The 20938-nt window shown below is 39.8% G+C and overlaps 1 protein-coding gene across 1 annotated transcript in view; it reads left to right on the plus strand.

Moving 5' to 3' along the window:
* Positions 1-20938, plus strand: part of LOC124605891 — a 374153-nt gene that overhangs the window by 132158 nt on the left and 221057 nt on the right. The window contains exon 5 of the mRNA XM_047137839.1: positions 849-878. Within this exon, the coding sequence (XP_046993795.1) occupies positions 849-878 (30 nt within the window). The remainder of the gene's footprint in view (positions 1-848; positions 879-20938) is intronic.

The raw sequence follows: 20938 nt of genomic DNA on the forward strand, positions 1-20938 counted from the left end.
ATAAGCAACAGAATTGTGAGGTTGGAGCCAGAAGAGCATCAGGAGAGAGACTGTTTTGTAGCAGCAAAGGCATGGTCACGGGGGATGTTGGTGTATAGTGAGGTGTCATCAACAGTGATAAGTAGGGATCCAGATGGTTAATGGTGTGGAATGGTTGTGAGTTGGGGAAAGCAGTGGTTCATCTCTTTAATATGACTTTCTAGCCTATGGACAGTTTACCATATTTAAACTGTAACTTCTGTTGGGAATGTGAATACTGTAATATACTGCAAGCTTTTTTCCAAGAACCAAACTTATTTCATGCAAGAGCACAGAATGTCGATGCATCTATGACAGTATTATGAGTAGGATAGCCCCTGTCATCAACATCACTTTGTTATACCGATACACTATTTGCCACATTCCAAGGGATCAGCCTGAGCATAGATGGTTATCAGAGCTTGCTTCTCCAGCAACGGTTCCTTCAAAAACCAGTCATGGCTTGTGTGTGGTACATGAAACAACCTGTCTATAAAGTAATGTAGAAGTAATTTTCATAATTTAACAAGAATTTCTTAGCACTTGTGCCTATTATGTAATATTTTGCTTATTTCACATCCATGAGATTCACAATGGGATTTATGTAACATTGTGTTCGAATGAATGAACGAATTAAGCCATGAATCCGTAGCTAGACTATTTTGCACTTTCCAGATGATATCAAATATGAACTTAATAGAATTTTCATTTTCTATTGTGTTCAGTAAAATTATGTAAAAATTGTGCAGATTATTTGTGTTCTGCTTAATCATATGCTATATTAAGTCTACTACTTTACATCTCTTTTCTTCTATTCTGTGCATTCCAAGTGCAATACAGCAAGCGATTTTAGCATTACCGTAAGTATGTGAAAATTGATTTTAATGTTTCGCTTAAAAATAGCTTTCTGTCTTCACTACAGTAAAGCATAGGCTTATTATCATTTCAAGAAGATTCCTTTGATTGTATTTCAGCTTTATTCCAATATGCAGTTATTCAAAAAGAAAAATTAAATATATTAATAGCTGCAAATGCTGTTAGTTTGGCTGTATTAAAAGTATTCTTAATTAGATTCATTTAAATAAGAGTAGTAGTCATACTGTCCAAACTACATTTTTTTTGTTCAAAGTATTTTAGAGTCATGACTTCTTTAATTACAGTTGGAGAGAAAGTCATGGAACATAAATACATGCTATTTTGAGCATTTTATTTGCATATTATTATCTTTAATTAGCCATGTAGTAATCAATCATTTTCACCATTTCATGTGTTATCCTCCATTTTAATTACCTATAATTTACAATGTGAATGACCCTGTGTATTTGTTTAGTTTATTAAGCCACCTTAATGTAGCCGATAACCACTGCACAAAAGAATTATGTGCAGGTACATGTTTCGTCAGAACAGTGAGTACATTATAAAACACTTACATTCTAATCACTGTTATTAATGTGTATTAAACAGTGGAAAATCCAGGATGAAATAATGACAATATTATGAAAAGGATAATTGCTATTCATCATATAGCAGAGATGCTGGGTTGCATATAGGCGCAACAAAAGGACTGTTAAACAAAGCTTTCAAACAAAGGCCTTCATCAGAATTAGACAAAACACACACACACAAACACACACACACACACACACACACACACACACACATACACACACACAACAGACATGTCACACAAAGGCCTTGGCAGCCACAGACTGTGGTCATATGTGTATGACCTGTGTTTGCCTGAGGGTGTGTGTGTATGTTGTCTAGACCAGATGAAGGCCTGTTTGGCCTAGGGTTTTTTTTGACAATCCTTTTGTTGTGCTTACTCTCTGCTATAAAAATGGTGAGTAGCAGCCATCCCTTTCATAATAATGTATATTAATTTAGAAAACAAAAAACCAGTGTCTTTACTAAGCTAACAAATGGTAGGTAAAAATTGGCTAAATTCCTATGAAGTAAAGAAACAATTCTTTCTTTGCTAATTACAATTTATTTCTTCACTCTTCTCGTTTAAAGTATTCTACATATAACATTGTACTTAATGAACATTTAGAATGCATGCTGCTCCACAGCTTCCATATACTTCATGAACAACATTAGCAGTACCTTTAAGCTGCCTACAAATTGTGTATTATTCAAATGGTGTTGGGGACCAGCCCATCATGAGGAATCTAACAGAGGATATAACAAACAAAATTATACAATTGTAATCCAAGTTATCGTATCAAGTAGTTGAAAGGAATAATAAAAAATAAAAGTGAACACAACTTACACTGGCACTTACTACACACAATGACACCACGTACAAAAACTAGCAACTGCAGTGTTACGAGGGGGATAAACTGGAACAACATTCATTGAAATGAAAAATGAAAAATTGTTATGGCAGTCTTCTGCTGAAGCTAGCATGATATGTGGGACCTACCTCATGAATGTAACAAACTGCTATGTATTTACATGGTTATATTTTTTCAAGGTAACTTTCTTTTCTTATTAGTGTGCATTAGGTGGTTTTTACATTTTCATGTCTATGTGTGCTTCATAGCACAAAAATGTTGTTGTTGTGGTCTTCAGTCCTGAGACTGGTTTGATGCAGCTCTCCATGCTACTCTATTCTGTGCAAGCTTCTTCATCTCCCAGTACCTACTGCAACCTACATCCTTCTGAATCTGCTTAGTGTATTCATCTCTTTGTCTCCCACTACGATTTTTACCCTCCACACTGCCCTCCTATACTAAATTGGTGATCCCTTGATGCCTCAGAACATATCCTACCAACTGAGCCCTTCTTCTAGTCAAGTTGTGCCAGAAACTCCTCTTCTCCCCAATTCGATTCAATACCTCCTCATTAGTTATGTGACCTACCCATCTAATCTTCAGCATTCTTCTGTAGCACCACATTTCGAAAGCTTCTATTTTCTTCTTGTCCAAACTATTTATCATCCACATTTCACTTTCATACATGGCTACACTCCATACAAATACATTCAGAAACGACTTCCTGACACTTAAATCTATACTTGATGTTAACAAATTTCTCTTCTTCAGAAATGCTTTCCTTGTCATTACCAGTCTACATTTTATATCCTCTCTACTTCGACCATCATCAGTTATTTTGCTCCTCATATAGCAAAACTCCTTTACTACTTTAAGTGTCTCATTTCCTAATCTAATTTCCTCAGCATCACACGACTTAATTTGACTACATTCCCTTATCCTCATTTTGCTTTTGTTGATGTTCATCTTATATCCTCCTTTCAAGACACTTTCCATTCCATTCAACTGCTCTTCCAAGTCCTTTGCTGTCTCTGACAGAATTACAATGTCATCAGCGAACCTCAAAGTTTTTATTTCTTCTCCATGGATTTTAATACCTACTCCGAATTTTTCTTTTGTTTCCTTTACTGCTTGCCCTATATTCAGAACATCGGGGAGAGGATACACAACTGTCTCACTCCCTTCCCAACCACTGTTCCCCTTTCATACCCCTTGACTCTTATAACTGCCATCTGGTTTCTGTACAAATTGTAAATAGCCTTTCACTCACTGTGTTTTACCCCTGCCACCTTCAGATTTTGAAAGAGAGTATTCCAGTCAACATTATCAAAAGTTTTCTCTAAGTCTACAAATGCTCGAAATGTAGCTTTGCCTTTCCTTAATCTTTCTTCTAAGGTAAGTCGTAAGGTCAGTACTGCCCCACATGTTCCAACATTTCTACGGAGTCCAAACTGATCTTCCCCGAGGTCAGCTTCTAGCCGTTTTTCCATTCGTCTGTAAAGAATTTGCATTAGTATTTGGCAGCTGTGACTTATTAAACTGATAGGTCAGTAATTTTCACATCTGTCAACACCTGCTTTCTTTGGGATTGGAATTATTATATTCTTCTTGAAGTCTGAGGGTATTTCGCCAGTCTCATACATCTTGCCCATTAGATGGTAGAGTTTTGTGAGGACTGGCTCTCCCAAGGCTGTCAGTAGTTCTAATGGAATGTTGTCTACTCCCGGGGCCTTATTTTGAGTCAGGTCTTCAGTGATCTGTCAAACTCTTCATGCAGTATCCTATCTCTCATTTCATCTTCATCTACATCCTCTTCCATTTCCATAATATTGTCCTCAAGTACATCGCCCTTATATAGACCCTCTATATAATCCTCCCACCTTTCTGCTTTCCCTTCTTTGCTTGGAACTGGGTTTCCATCTGAGCTCTTTATATTCATACAAGTGGCTCTCTTTTCTCCAAAGGTCTCTTTAATTTTCCTGTAGTCGGTATCTATCTTACCCCTAGTGAGATAAGCCTCTACATCCATACATTTGTCCTCTAGCCATCCCTGCTTAGCCATTTTGCACTTCTTGTCGATCTCATTTTTGAGACGTTTGTATTCCTGTTTGCCTGCTTCATTTAGTGCATTTTTATATTTTCTCCTTTCATCAATTAAATTCAATATTTCTTCTGGTACCCAAGGATTTCTACTAGCCCTCGTCTTTTTACCTACTTGATCCTCTGCTGCCTTCACTACTTCATCCCTCAGAACTATCCATTCTTCTTCTACTGTATTTCTTTCCCCCAATCCTGTCGATTATTCCCTTATGCTCTCTCTGAAACTCTGTACAACCTCTGGTTTAGTCAGTTTATCCAGGTCCCATCTCCTTAAGTTCCCACCTTTCTGCAGTTTCTTCAGTTTTAATCTACAGTTCATACCCAATAGATTGCGGTCAGAGTGCTCATCTGCCCCTGGAAATGTCTTACAATTTAGAACCTGGTTCCTAAATCTCTGTCTGATACCTTCTAGTATCTCCAGGATTCTTCCAGGTATACAACCTTCTTTAATGATTTTTGAACCAAGTGTTAGCTATGATTAAATTATGCTCTGTGCAAAATTCTACCAGACAACTTCCTCTTTCATTTATTACCCCGAATCCATATTCACCTACTATGTTTCCTTCTCTCTCTTTTCCTACTCTCGAATTCCTGTCACCTATGACTATTAAATTTTCATCTCCCTTCACTACCTGAATAATTTCTTTTATCTCATCATACATTTCATCAATGTCTTCATCATCGGCAGAGCTAGTTGGCATATAAACTTGTACTACTGTAGTAGGCATGGGCTTCGTGTCTATCTTGGCCACAATAATGCATTCACTATGCTGTTTGTAGTAGCTTACTCACACTCCTATTTTTTATTCATTATTAAACATACTCCTGCATTACCCCTATTTGATTTTGTATTTATAACCCTGTTTTCACCTGATCAAAAGTCTTGTTCCTCCTGCCACCGAACTTCACTAATTCCCACTATATCTAACTTTAACCTATCCATCTCCCTTTTTTAAATTTTCTAACCTACCTGCCCGATTGAGGGATCTGACATTCCACACTCCGATCCGTAGAACGCCAGTTTTCTTTCTCCCAATAACGACGTCCTCTTGAGTAGTCCCCGCCCAAGATCCACATGCGGGACTATTTTACCTCCGGAATATTTTACCCAAGAGGCCGCAATCATCATTTAACCATACAGTAAAGCTGCATGCCCTCGGGAAAAATTATGGCTGTAGTTTCCCCTTGCTTTCAGCCGTTCGCAGTACCAGCACAGCAAGGTCGTTTTGGTTAGTGTTACAAGGCCAGATCAGTCAATCATCCAGACTGTTGCCCCTGCAGAAAATAGACAGCAGAAAATTGCACCCAAAATCCTGTACAGTACAGATTGAAATAAAGTACAAAATGCATTTTTTTCAGATTGCAGTGAGAACATGCAGTAGAGGAATTATTACCTAAAAATACTGGATGAGTGTAAGTAGGACTCACGATCTGAGGATTCAGTACAAACTTAATTATCTACATAGATGATGATGATAATAATAATAATGATAATAATAGTTTTCTGTGACTCAGTGGCCTGCTGCAAGTCTTTGTATTGGACACCACTTCGGTGACTTGTGTGTCCCTAACCTTCCCCAGTTATCAAACTGGGAAAGGGGACCTACTGTTTAATCTGGAATCCAAAACGCTGTTGTTTCTGGCAAGCCTTCATGTCTTTTGACTGCATTGACTTTGAAGCTTAAATTATTTACATGGCCAAAGATCCATAGACCTTAGTATTTGACATAAATTTCAGCATGATACCTGTACCTGTTCCTGAGAAAAAGTGGTCTTTACAGAAGGCTGTAACTTTTGATTGGATTGACTTAGAAGCTCAAATTTTTTATGCCGGCAAGGTATCATAAACCTTAACATTTGGAATAAATTTCAACTCAATTCTCTACCCATCTCTGAGAGGTACTCTCAATAGACACACAGACAGATAGATGGATAACGGATAACAAATGGATATATGTAGACACACACACACACACACACACACACACACACACACACACACAGGGTGTATCTGAAATGAGTCTAGAAAATGAGAGGCCTGGTAACCATATGAGCTGTCATGGTAGTGGGTCTGGAAGGCAACAACTTCACTGTATCTGTGGCATCAAGGTAAAAGAGACATTGGCTTGAAGTTTTATGACCTTTATTTTCAAATGCTGTAGTCTACATAGTTGTGGATATTTAAAGTGGAACAATACTGTGGATTTTCTGCCTCTTACTGGGATGTGAACACGTTGCTTTTGCCTGCGCAAATGCCTGTTTGATAGGTGTTGCATAGAGAGCACCACCTGTGCTCACTGTAGAGTCTGGTTCACCCTGCATCAGTTGGTGATGAAAGAGGAACATTCTTATGTTTGTTATTGTGTGGAATGGACAGGAAATGTGGTGCTATTTTTGGGAGGAAAGGACAGACATGCACTGTACTTATGGGATGGCAGATGGAAATGCTCACACTGCCCGATGTTTGCACGTTTAGTGGTTTCAGAATTGTTGAGTTCCAGATCCATGTACTTTTACTGCCATACACAAGTCCCTAAAGGAGAGAGGATCACTTTTTCATAAAGGCACATGTGCTTTTAAGGCCTACTGGAAACCATGGTGTATTCATTTTGTACTACAGGTGGGAAGGCCTGATGGGCATGGTCGTCAATGCACAGTGTGTGCTCCAGGGCTTGAAGAGGAGGTGTTAGCATTGCTGGAAAACACATCCTCAGCAACCTCATGATGTGTTGAATGGGAAACAGGTTAAGTCATTCCATAACTTGGCGTATGTGGCATGAAAATAATTTGCACCCCACCATCTTCAGAAGGTGCACACCCTAACTCAGATGATTTTTCATGTCAAATTGAACTCTGCCAGTGGTTTTTGCAATGGTGTGCTATTCAACCAGACTTTCCAAACTTTGTAAGTTTTATGGATGAGCCATCTCTTATATGAGAGGATTATTGAACAGCCACAATCAAAATGTGAGTGCACAGGAAAATCCACACACCACCTTTGTTCATTGTCACTAAGATTGCTTTGCTGTCAATGCTTGGTCTGGCTTGGTAGGTGGTAATCTGTTTGGTCCTTTACATTTTGCCCCATTAACTGAAAGCAAACAGATACTTCATATTTTTATGAGAAACTCTGCCAGAGTTGTTGGAACATGTTCCACTCAATGTGTGACAGCAAATGTGGTACCGACATGATGGTGCACCTGCACACTTTGCACAAGCAGTGCAAATACATTTCAATGAAATCTTTGGTGAGAACTAGATATGGTGTAATGGGCTGGTGGCATGGCCTGCACGTTCCCTCAACTTGACGTACATTGATTTTTTCTTCTGGAGCCACCTGAAATCTGTTGTCTATGAAACATCCATTGAGACTGTTTAAGAGCTGATAGCACACATTATGTCAGACTCCAATGAAATTTCCACTTTTCCCAAAAGTGTTTGAAAGAGTGTGACAGTCACTCCAGTGTTGTTGCACAGCATGCATTCAAGTAAGAGGGAATAATTTCAAGCACTTGTTTTAACTGTTTTCAAATAAATGCCATAAAACTTCACCTCAACTTCTGATTTACGTTGATGCTACAAATACATTGTAAACATTGCCCTGCAGGCCTGCTACCATGATGGCTCAGATGGCATGTTGTGTGCCTACCCTCTTGGTGGTGCCCAACACTCTTCAATGATGACTACCGCCATACGCTAAGGGATGCTTGTTATGACCAACTGTACCAACTCTCCAATATCAATATAATAGAGGGAAACATTCCACGCGGGAAAAATATATTTAAAAACAAAGATGATGTGACTTACCATACGAAAGCGCTGGCAGGTCGATAGAAACACAAACAGACACATACATACACACAAAATTCAAGCTTTCACAACAAACTGTTGCCTCATCAGGAAAGAGGGAAGGAGAGGGAAAGACGAATGGAAGTGGGTTTTAAGGGAGAGGGTAAGGAGTCATTCCAATCCCGGGAGCGGAAAGACTTACCTTAGGGGGAAAAAAGGATGGGTATACACTCGCACACACACACATATCCTTCCACACATATACAGACACAAGCAGACATATTGGTCTTTAAATATGTCTGCTTATGTCTGTATATGTGTGGATGGATATGTGTGTGTGTGTGCGCGAGTGTGTACCCGTCCTTTTTTCCCCCTAAGGTAAGTCTTTCCGCTCCTGGGATTGGAATGACTCCTTACCCTCTCCCTTAAAACCCACTTCCTTTCGTCTTTCCCTCTCCTTCCCTCTTTCCTGATGAGGCAACAGTTTGTTGCGAAAGCTTGAATTTTGTGTGTATGTTTGTGTTTGTTTGTGTGTCTATCGACGTGCCAGCGCTTTCGTTTGGTAAGTCACATCATCTTTGTTTTTAGATATATTTTTTTCCTTTACTTTACATGACACAATGCTTCTGGCCAAATTTTATGATTTTAGGTCAATGAGAAATAGCATATAGGTTTTGAAAAGTGAGTTTGTGACTATTGAAAAATGTGACATAAATGGTCATATCTTTTGACTTCATTGACTTATCTTAGTATGTGACATAATTTTCAACTTGATACCTCAACTTATTCCTGAGAAAAAGGGCTCTTAACAATCTGGCAGAGAGACAGACTGGCAACAAAGTGATCCTATAAGACGTAATGTCAATACCCAGTTTTTAGTGAAATTAATAAGACGTGGTAAGAAAATCACTGTGAAACATTGCAATAGCAGTTGTGGTCATATGTAGGCCAGAATTACATATATATACAAGGATCTTGAGATGGGCTAGACATATTAATTGGAAAATAGTACTGTGCAATGGTAACACCCATAGTGGGCCGGTCAATATCACCGCACCAGGGAAAGATTCTTTGGGTGTTAATTAGCTGTGTGCCAGGTTTTGGTGTAACAAATGCATACCAGAGTCATATAAATAGATCTGAATTTTGAAGCAGAGACGCTTCAGAGTTCAGCACCAGCACCACAATGCCAGGAACATGCTGGATGATGAGACAGCTGGACATTGCCAGTAGCAGCCACGGGTTCAAGTCTGTGTTGGGCCAGCCACTGCCAGTACTGAGTTCCTTGCAGGACTTGGTGCCACAGTGCCCCTAACCTGTCATCCTGCCAAAGGGCAGCAGATCATGTTCCATACACAGCTGTCTCCATGCACTGCGGTGATGAAAGCATATGTGGCTGAGACATGATGAGAGGCCGTTCTGTAGAGGAATTCCATCACAACAGTACTGAGTTCACAGCCATGGGCTACTGAGGTAGCTAGCCATCCTCTGACCTGTTGTCAGCATCACAGGGCACCTATGTGAGCATGTCCTTGCCAGGCGGAAGCAGCCATCCATGAGACAGCATCAGCCAGTGTCAACAGAGTGAGGCATGTTTGCCTCTCTGAACTACTGATGCAAATTATAATTAAAGTTAAATGAACGCCTTTCTTTTGGCCAGCAGTGTATCCACTGGGTCTCCTGACCCATTTGTCATCACCACTCACTGTACTGAGTGCAACTGGACTCTACAGAGTGGTGTCAGTAGGAGATATCTGAGCACGTCACAACACCATTTGGTGACAGCAGATGACACCTATAACCACCATCCAGCGGTAAAGTTTTGTCAGCATATGGTGAGGTGATGTAGGTAAAATGGGTGTCAGGAGCAGCAGGTGTGACTAATTGTCTAGTAGCACAAACTGTTAACCATGAGTAGTGATTCAGGAGGAGAAGCAGCTAAGTTTAGTCATTGTTTCAGTGTAGTAGTAATTATGAGCAACCAGTCAGGTGATAGTAATTAAATGACAGTAAGTATGCTGTTATGGTTAATTCTTCTTGTAAATTGATTTTCTTTTGTGAAGAGCAAGAAGCCATAGTCTTTAAGCATAGGGCAGTGAGAAGTACCAGCTCTGATATCCAGCAGAATTGCAGTGTTTGAGGTAATAGGAATGAGTGTTAGCTGTACCAAAGTGATTAAATATGAGGGCAGAAATGTTGGTGATTTAAGTGCAGTAGTATGTGCCCCATTGGGTCATAATGGGTATTATGCTGAGGATGGAGGCCTGAGCCAAACGCACAGGGAAGTGCATGTGCTGATGATTTTTGTGTCAAGCAGAGTGTAACTGCAAACAGTGTATTTGCACATGGAGTGGTTGAGAGTTGTACTTCAGATGTTGTGACAGAAATGGTGCAGGCTCATATATTTCCTCAGAAGCAGAGTGAATGGAGGGAAAGGAAGAAGAAATGAGTTTGTAGGTGGGTGATCAAGTTGACAGGGTGACTATTGAAGAGTGAATGCCAAGGGTTTAGTATGAAGTGTGGGTGCAAATATTGGCCCACAGCTTTGCAGAACAAGCAGCTGACATGCACAGCAAACTGTTTATAGCACAGTCAAAGTCTGAGGCGTGTGATAAGTGTGAACTGGGTGAAGTATGTAAACTGAGCCTGAAAGTAAACATCCTGACTGAAAATCTTTGCTAAAGTTAACCTTCAGTGGCAGAATGCTGTTACCAGTGTACAGATGTTTTGAGATGCATGTAGTACAAAACAAACCAGTTAAACAATGGACAGAGGCATTAAGGAGTAATTTGCATGATATATTTCCACCAGGGGCTAGGAAGTTGTTTTGGGCGAGCAGGAGTACCAGAAAATGAAGCGTGTTGACAAGAATTCAGTTTGTAATGGACACAACCATTGGTTTCCTCGTGAGGATAGTTTTAGGAGTACTTTTTCATGAGAAGCATAAGAGGAATTATTGTTTCAAGGGCAATGTTCTGAAAGTTGTTCCAAAATAAAGGGTTAAAAACCACCAGGCAAACAGACAGGATGCCAGGTAGAAGAGTTCAATGGAGCCAGTCAGTGTTTTGTTGATGTTTACATGTTAAGGATAATTTGTTGAGAAAGAAAGAGTGTCCATTTTAGTTTGTAAATGTACAATGGAGCGTTAGAATTTCTTTGTCCATAAGCATGGCAAGAGCCTAGCAGTGAAATATGTTTTGTAAAATTTGAGCTATTGAGCAGGGCAAGGGCCCCTTGAGATATGTTTAGAGATCAAGTAATATGAGCAAGAGATGAGAAATAAATTTATGTAGTTTCTAAAAATTATTGTAGTAATTGTACAGCATTTGAGAATATCTAGTCAAGTAACAGGTACTTATTCCAGGGATTAAGGGTAGAAATAGTGATGGTGGAGAACCAGGTCTTAACAAGACCTGAAGGGCCAGGTCTTCTCATCAGAGAGTGCCAATGTAGTGTCACTACCTGGTTTTTAGTGAAATTAATAAGAAGTTGTAAGGAAGCCACTGTGAAGTATTGCAATAGCAGCCATGGGCTGGAAGTTGCAGTAGAGCGACATGTGTGTCAGAATAATATGTATGTAATAGCATTGTCAGAAAGGATAGGTGTATTCTACGGAAAATTGCACCACATGGCATTAATAGCTGTAACAGGCAGTTCAGTTTCACTACACCAGGGCAAGATGCCTTTTATGGGTTACATGACTGGGTGTCAGGTTTTGGTATAAGAAATACTTGTCAGAGCCATACGCATATGTCAGAATTTTGAGGCAGAGGCACTTCAGAGTCCAGCACCACCATCATGACCACAGGACCATGAGAGACGATGAGCCAACTGGGCATCATCAGTAGCCACTGAGAGTTTGAGTCTGGTTTGAGCAATTCACTGTCCATTCTGAGTTCCTTGCAGGATCTGCCATCTGAGCTAACCACTGTCAAATTCCTGCCAGCGGTCTCCACACACCGTCATGGTGAATGCATGATGGGCTGAGTCCCAAAAATAGGCTGTTCCCCTGGGGAATGCTTTCACAGCACAACAAGCAGTGCCATTGACATGACCATGGCCTGGAGGATGCCAGCCACCCTTCAGTGCATTTCCAACATTGTGGGGCACCTACACAAGCATCTTCTCACTGGACAGAAACAGTCTCTAGGGTCACAGCTAGTGGGGCATGTTTACCTTGCTGAGCTAATGACTAATGTGCAATTGCAGCTGAATAAATGCCTTTCTTCCAGTTAGCAGTGTGTCCACTGGGCCTCCTGGCTTATCACCACCACTCACTCTAGCGAGTGCAACTGCACACAACAAAGAAATTTTTTATTTGATATAATTAGTAGTTAATGATTTTTGGATTATTCCTTTGCTTGTACAGTGAAACATTGCTTATTGCCAAATTTTATGATTCTAGATCAATGGGAAGTAAATTATATGTTTTGATAAAATAGTTTGCGACTACCAAAATATGTGATATAAATGGCCATTTTTATTTTTTTTATTTTTTTATTGTATTTACTTGAAAGCTTAAGTTTTCACACTGCCAAGGGACCATAGACTTTGGATGTGACATAAATTTCAGATTGGTACCCTAACCCATTTCTGAGAGTAAGGGGTCTTAAGAATTGGGAAGGTAGACAGATGGACAAGAAAGTTACACTATAAGGTTTCTATTTTTACCAACTAAGGTGCAGAACCTAAAAGTGGTCCTTTCTGTATTGTAGAGTAAAAAGACACAAAAGCTTTCTTGTAACTAAAAAACGCCATCACTTTTGCTGAATGGTCAACCCTTACATTTTCTGTGTAAAGGGGCAGAGATTTGGATGAATTAGTTTTGGGTATTGGGCCACATCATGGTAAACTACTACAACAGCTAATTGCCAACATTTCCCCAGTGAATTTCCCTGAAGAGGACTGCAGAAAGTTGGTTAAAACATTGGCACTTTAGTTATTTTAGAAGTTTACAATGACATGCCCAATACCCAAAATTATTTTATCCAAAATGACACCAGCCATGGAAGCCTACAAATTCATATTAAGGGCAGAGATTTGGTTCTGTGCTAAGTCATAACAGGTTTCCTCCTTGTTTGTTCTTTGGTATGAGGGACAAATTCTATATGTTCTGAAGATATACAGTTAATTTTCCATGATCAATTTTCGATGATCACTTGTGGGGACAGATAAGATCATATTGGCAACAACGTTCACTCTTAGCCTACCCACATGGGATGCTTCTGACTTCCACAAAAATGATAATAATAAATTAATCTTCACAGTGTAATAATATAAGGGCAAAGATCAGAAGAAGCTGATTATCCAGTAACAAAATAGCAGCAGCAGACGGAATAGTGGAGTTTTCTTATGATTACATTCCTGGCCATAGCAAGGGGAGGGTACAAGCCATGACCAACTGATTTAAATGTGCTTTAACACACACATTGGAGACCATTCAAAAGCAGGTTTCGTCAGAGGCCTTAATTTTCAAAAAACAGATTATTGTAGTGCATATCTTTTTGTATTATTTTTCAGACACTCTCTTCTTGAACTTTGTCTTGGCAATGTATTAAATGATAAAGGTCACACAAGAATATGCAACACACCAATCTTTAGCACCATACATATCAAATAAAAGTCTCTTTGCCACTTACACATTTCTCTTGTTTAATAGCCACTGTTATAAAAACTTGGATTATGTTCAGGAAAGTATGTCTGTGAAGAATTAGGTAATGGTAAAAGACTGCATAAATGAATGATACTATGAAATAATATAAATTATGATTGTCTATAACTGCTTTTTGTATTATCCTTACCTGTGTTATTATATTATACTCTAATCATTGCACAGAATAAGGTTAATCAACAGTTTCATTAATACATCCAAGTTTCCACATGAAAAATAAAAGCAATGTGGGGATTTGAAGCCACAATGTTCTGATCAATCAGAAATCACTCTAATTGTTGCACCAAATCTCCAACTGAAAGTAGTGATGACTGTTGTCCTCAGTTTCTTCAGAAACTGGGAACTAATGACCTAAATTCTGTATGGACATATTTAGGGCCAACTGTATAAACTCTGGTGACTGGAGATCAATTTTGATCTTAGTTCAGAAAGTGAACCCTGTTTATGAGTTCATTATGTCTTGTAATCAGATCAATTGAACAAGGTTCATTGTGAAATCAGCTATCAACAGGATCATTCTCTTTCAACTCAGACACTAGTCACATGCTGTGTAGACACAGTATTTAATATTCAAGTTTTCATGTTCTAAAGGTGAAGGAAAATAAGTGGAAGCATCCTCTCAAAATTCTTCAAGAAACTTATCCCCAGGTGAAAAACCTTGAAGTAATCAGATATCCATAAGAAACAATATAATTCTCAGTGCTTAAGGCTCTTGTACACACAACAGTGCCCATTATTGTGCTCAGAATGCCAGGAAAGCAACCTGTAATGTATTCAGTTGATGTGATTTCATAATGCAGTCTTCTCATAATTACCTATACAAGCAATATTGTGGTGAATACACTGTTTGAGGGACAATAATCCATGGTCATCTGATGTTCATGCTTAGATTGTGCAACCAATTTGATCCAAATACAAACTGTAAATGACACTGGAGTTGCATCAGGTTTTCAGAAGTTTGCTGAGCATGTGAAAACCTACATACAAGTATTACAGATTCTTTGTCATGGCTTTAGGCAGTTTTCTGGATGAAAGTAAGTTTTAAAGTAACTGTTATTAAAAGATAATGGAACTGTCAGTGCAAGGAATGGCAGAGGTATAACATTTAGATTGTCTGCTTAGGCAGAGCTGTCATGAACTCAAATTTTGGTTTGACCATACTACTTGGGCATGGTCCCTCTGGTTAGCTTTAGACCTTTGAACAGACTTATCTGTCCAGATACATGTGGACCTACAGTTCAGAATGGGCTCAGAAACATGTTGCAACTCTGTGGTTTAAACATTAACCATCATTTCTTAAAACAAAATAAGTTAAAAATAGAAAAGAAATCCTAGAACTGATTAAGGTACAAACACCAGACCTTCAGTGAACAAGTTCAGCATGCTAGCAATAAGCCCCTTAGACAGAAATACTTTTAAGATTGGTCCAATAGTCATCATCAAATCAAGGGGGTAGGACATTTAAAAAAAGGTTTTATGCTTATTTTGTAGCACACATCTTCCTGAAGAGTTTGATATATACAAAACATGTATGTTTGAGGATTATAAGACATCTCATTTGTCTTACGTGTATCAAAGTGCAGCAGCACACCTCTTCAGACAACATTGTTCTGTCACACGCTACTGTATTTTGCTCTGTGGAATTCAAACATGTGTGTTTTAGCCTGGAATTGTCATACCTGAAGTTGATATCGACACATTTTCCACTGCTATCAATGTGCATTGTTTTGTTCACTGTGTTTAATTTAGTCTCTGTTTCGAATGTCTTGCTGTGTGGTTTTGTGAATTTTGAATAAATTTTCATTTGGCTGCATTGTTTTGTGCTTGTTTGTGGCGTATTATCATGCAAGGTGTGTAGAACTTGTTGCTTCAGCTGTAAACAATGTCACCAGGGCAATAGAAACATGGTAAAACATGCTTCAACAGATGTTATGCCAGTGGCAAAAGACTACAACCTTTCAGTGCAGGTAAATGAAGTGCTTCAAGAAGGAAACTTGTTTTCAGTGCTAATGAAAGGGGAGGCTGTGAATGTGAGGGTTCATGCAATATTGTAATTGATATTAATATACTGTCACAGTTAATAGTGGACAGTCTTATGTGCAAGTATTACATTGGTTTGCCGTGTGTTTCTGTGGTAGAAGATGAGAATGCCACGAAAGGCCTTGCTACAAACATATCACTGCTCTGCAGCAAATGCAACCTTAGTACATCTTGCATGACATCTACAATCACAAACAAAGGATATGATGTGAATGTGCTGGTACTGTATGGCATACACTGTATTGGAAGGGGACAGAAGGCAGCAAGAACATTTTATGCTGTGATGAATGCTCCATGTCCTCCAACAAAATTTGAGGGATATTACAGCTTACTACATGGTGGAGTAAAAAAAGTTACAGAATCATCAATGAAAAGTGCTGCTGAAGAATCTGTTGCCGAACATGATGGTGACAGGGATAGAGTGGTCAGTTTTGATGATACATGGCAAGAAAGAGGGCACACTTTGTTGACCGGAGGGTTTTTATAGCAACATCCATTAACACTGACAAAGTACTAGATGTTGAAATTTTGAGCAAATTTTGTCATAGTTGTGTGAAAGGCATTCCAGATCATGAATGTAATATGAACTATAAGGGCTCAAGTGGGGATATGGAAGCTGACTGCCAAACGATTTTACTGCCATCAACATATATTGTGTGTAAGGACCACAAATATAAGATACAAGAAATTAGAGCTCATACAAAGGTATATAGATAGTCATTTTTCCCTCACTCTATTTGAGAGTGAAACAGGAAAGGAAATGACTAGCAGTAATACAGAGTACTCACTACCACATGCCATTTGGTGGCTCGCAGAGTATCAGTGTAGGTGTAGATGTAGATGCAGATGAAGAAGTGGCAAGGAGTTGTCAGCTATCAGATCAGTTGCCTGCTGTGGCCTGCAATATGTGAAGTACCTTGGTAATGGTGACAATAAAGCATTAGAATGTGTGGGGCATGTACAGAAATGACTAGGTGTAAAAAACTGAGACAAGATTTGCCAGAAAAAAAAAAAAGATCTGATGGAAAGAGGATAAAAAGGAGAGGGTTACTGACCGATGCAGAAATTGATAAGCTACAGACATATTATGGCTTGGCAATAAGGAGTATAAGGAACTTGAAAAACATAAAGCAAGGAGCTTGGGTGTTATATTTCCACAAAATGTCCACAGACAAAACTCTATCCACGACATGTGCCTAAAAGAAAGTAAATCATGGTGTGCCTCATGATGTGGCTACCAAAGGCCAATTGTTGGTGGTGAAGAATATCATCATTGGAATTCTCTACCAATCGCTGCAACTGAAGCCATCAAATTTACATTCATGGACTTTGCAAATGGGACCTTACTGAAGGAATGTCTTCATGGCAGAATCCAAAACCCAATTTTGAGTTTTAATCAAAGTATATGGGAAAGATTGCCAAATACCACTTTTGTGGCAAGAAATGAATCAAGAATTTCTTATTCACCCTTAATCATTTTACAGTGAAATAGGTTTTGTCATTGTTGTCTAAGACAGTATGTAGTAATTCATGTGAGTATACAGTAGTAAACTAAACTAATGTCTTTTAACTGTAGTATATGTATTAAGCACCACAATAATAATATACGCTACAGGAAGATTTCTAAGAGCTAGTGTCCATAAGGTATACTATGCTGTAGTGTGGCATAAACACTGCGCAATAATAACTGGATAGAGTATACATGACAATTATACAGAACATAGAGTCATGATTATACTAAGCATAACATACCACATTATGATACAGTAGACTATAGGAAAATTTGTTACATGCTAATATTAGATCCATGGACCAAACATAAATTGGTAATTGTTAAAAATTTTGAGTGGGTTCATTTTGTGGTAATTTCCAGTTCTTGCTAACTTATGCATCAGTATATCTAAATTAGCCTTAGCTCTGATGTTGTTTTCATGAGTTTCTCCCTTAATATCAAATTCTGAAATATTATTTTTAACATAGAACACAGACACATATAGGTATAAATTTATAATTGTGAGTATTCTAAGCCTGGGGAAAAGAGGGCAACACTGCTCCACGCATCCTGTTTTACACATTATACATAGGACTTATTTGTATTTTTAAAATATTTTTGATGTGAGGAGTGAGTCCCCATACAATCACACATATGATATATGTGACTGGAATACTCCAAGATATGTCTCCCTAAGGTAATCCAAGTTTACTGACTGAGGTATGGCACCTGTGATATTTTTTCACATCCTCCCAGCAGGGTCTGGAGTCAATGTAAATACCTAAAAATTTTACTCACTTAATTTCTATTTCATAAGACATTCCGATTAGGAGTTTTGGGGTTTATGATGCAGTTTCATATTTTAGTAGTGGTGTGTCAAGTGGGAAATATGTTTTAAAGAAAATACAAACCAAACTTGGATTTGCAGCAACCCATGTGCCTACTTTGAAAAGACCGCACTTGCAACAGCGCTATGTCATCTGCAGAGGGTGCCTCAGGCGTGTGTGTGTGTGTGTGTGTGTGTGTGTGTGTGTGTGTGTGTGTGTGTTGGTGTGTGTGTGTGTGTGTGTGTGTGTGTGTGTGTGTGTGTGAGTGAGTGAGTGAGTGAGTGAGTGTGTGTGTGTGTGTGAGAGAGAGAGAGAGAGAGAGAGAGAGAGAGAGAGAGAGAGAGAGAGGATAGGGGAATCACTGTCAGAGACCAGTCTATGTAAGGCTAGCTGAACTACTCTTGGTCTCAGTTCTCTATGTGTGTGTTGCTACAGATCTTCGTGTATGTAGTTTGTTCCTGCTGAATGTTACTTAAATAATGTGTTCCAGTTGTTAATGCTTTTGTTGTGTTCAGTCTACTGGTCATGTTGTACTTACAGCTAATTACAACAGGAGTAAACTGCATAAAAGCTTTGTATCAGACAGACAGAAAGCATGAAATGAGAGTGGATAAATCAGTTTGGAGGTGACAAAATTCAAGAAGAGTGCATCATAGGAATGTGAAAAGGAAGGAAATTGATGTAGAAAATGGAAAAGAACCTGTTTATGGTGCTATACAATTCTAAAAGAATGTCAAATACAAACAGAAACTTTATTGGACATTTTCCACAAATTTGTGTATGTAGGTAAATATAACACCCAAAGTAAAAGACCTATTACTTTCTAACTTGATATGCTTATAAAAGTCAACCTTCTCAGTGGAAGACTGAGAAAACGCTGACCTGGGAGATGCCTGTTGGCTCGCACACTGGGAACAGGCGGCCACCAAATGCCCAATTTCTCTGTCAATACTGGGCCAGTACACATGTCTGCGAGCCAAGGTTTTAGTACGGGAAACACCCCAGTGCCCCTCATGTAATAACGTGAGGACTTCCCTTCGCAAACTTGCAGGAACAACCACGCGAGGAGCTGTATCATCAGTAGCTAGAAGGAGAACTCCTTCCAAGATGGAGAGGAGCCAAAACGATATTAGCGGCTTATGGTCAGTGATTAACTGAAACTTCATGCCATACAAGAAAGGGTGAAACTTGGTAACAGCATAGACAATGGCCAAAGCCTCTTTTTCCACCTGGGAGTAATGGTCATGCGCGAGACTAAGAGTTTTAGATGCAAACGCCAGTGGCTGCTCGGAACCATCCGCGTTGCGATGGGCCAGGACCACCCCCACCCCATACTGCGAAGCATCTGTAGCCAGGACCAACAGCTTATGGGGGTCAAAAGTAGCCAAACAAGGCGCTGACGTGAGGAAGCCCTTCAACAAGGTGAACGTTCGCTTGCATGGAGGCGGCCAATCAAAAGGAACACTCTTGCGCAGAAGGCAGTACAGGGGGCGGGCTATGGTGGAAGCCCTGGGGATGAACCGGTGGTAATAGGCAATCTTGCCTAAAAAAGCTTGTAACTCCTTCAGCGAAGCGGGCCGCGGAAGGTTGACGATACCTTGAACCAAACTTCCTAGTGGCTGGACGCTGTGCCGAGAGATGGTGTAGCCCACATACTCAATGGACGGTTGGAAGAAGTTTGACTTACGCAGGTTGCAACGCAAGCCCACGGACCTGATTTGAGAAAGAGGGTGCGAAGGTTGTGCAAGTATTCCTTCATACTGCGGCCTGTCACAATTATGTCATCCAGGTAATTAATACAATGAGGGAATGTCGACGTGACATGCTCAAGATAACGCTGGAATACCGCCGGGGCACTGGATATTCTGAAGGCCAACCGCTGGTATTGGTAAAGGCCAAACGGGGTGTTGACGACTGCCATCCATTTGGAGTCCTCACCAAGTGGTATCTGATGATAAGCCTTCGAAAGATCGATTTTCGAAAAATTGGCCTCCCGCAATGGCGGAGAACAATTCATCAGCACAAGGCAAAAAATAGGTGTCCACCACCAATTGGGAATTAATGGTGGCCTTGAAATCGCCACAAAGGTGTAATTTTCGCGAGGGTTTCCTGACAATAACGAGGGGCGAAGCCCACTCACTAGAAGAAATGGGGAGAACGACCTCTAGGGTTGTCAGCCGGTCTAGCTCTTCTTTTACCTGAGGGCGGAGAGCCAAGGGGATCTGCCTCGCACGTAGAAAATGTGGGCGAACTGACGCCTTCAACGTTAGGTGGGCTTCTGAGTCTGAAACATGCCCCAGGCCCTCCTCAAAGATATCCGGAAAGTCAAATATCAAAGACTCCAATGATTGATAGGCAACATCTTCGGAGACCAACTGTATGGTGTCAGCGATAGAAAAACCGAAAACTTGAAAGGCATCCAAGCCAAAAAGGTTAGCGGAGCTCGCATCACTGACAACAATAAAAGTGTTTTGTAAGTCACGTCGGTAGTGAATTGACCCAGTAGGGGAATGAACTGTTTACCATAACCAAGTAGACGCTGGTAAACTGGCGCCAACGGGGTTGACCCAACATCGGAGTAAGTTTGTGCATTCAACAAAGAAACTGCCGCGCCCGTATCTACTTGCAGTTGTAATCGGCGCGACCGAACCGACACCTCGATAAAGCCTGGGCCGATGAAACTTCGTGAATGTCAACGTCCATGTCCTCTGTACCTGCTTCCTTC

Source organism: Schistocerca americana, chromosome 3 (assembly GCF_021461395.2).
Source record: "Schistocerca americana isolate TAMUIC-IGC-003095 chromosome 3, iqSchAmer2.1, whole genome shotgun sequence".
Lineage (NCBI taxonomy): Eukaryota > Metazoa > Arthropoda > Insecta > Orthoptera > Acrididae > Schistocerca > Schistocerca americana.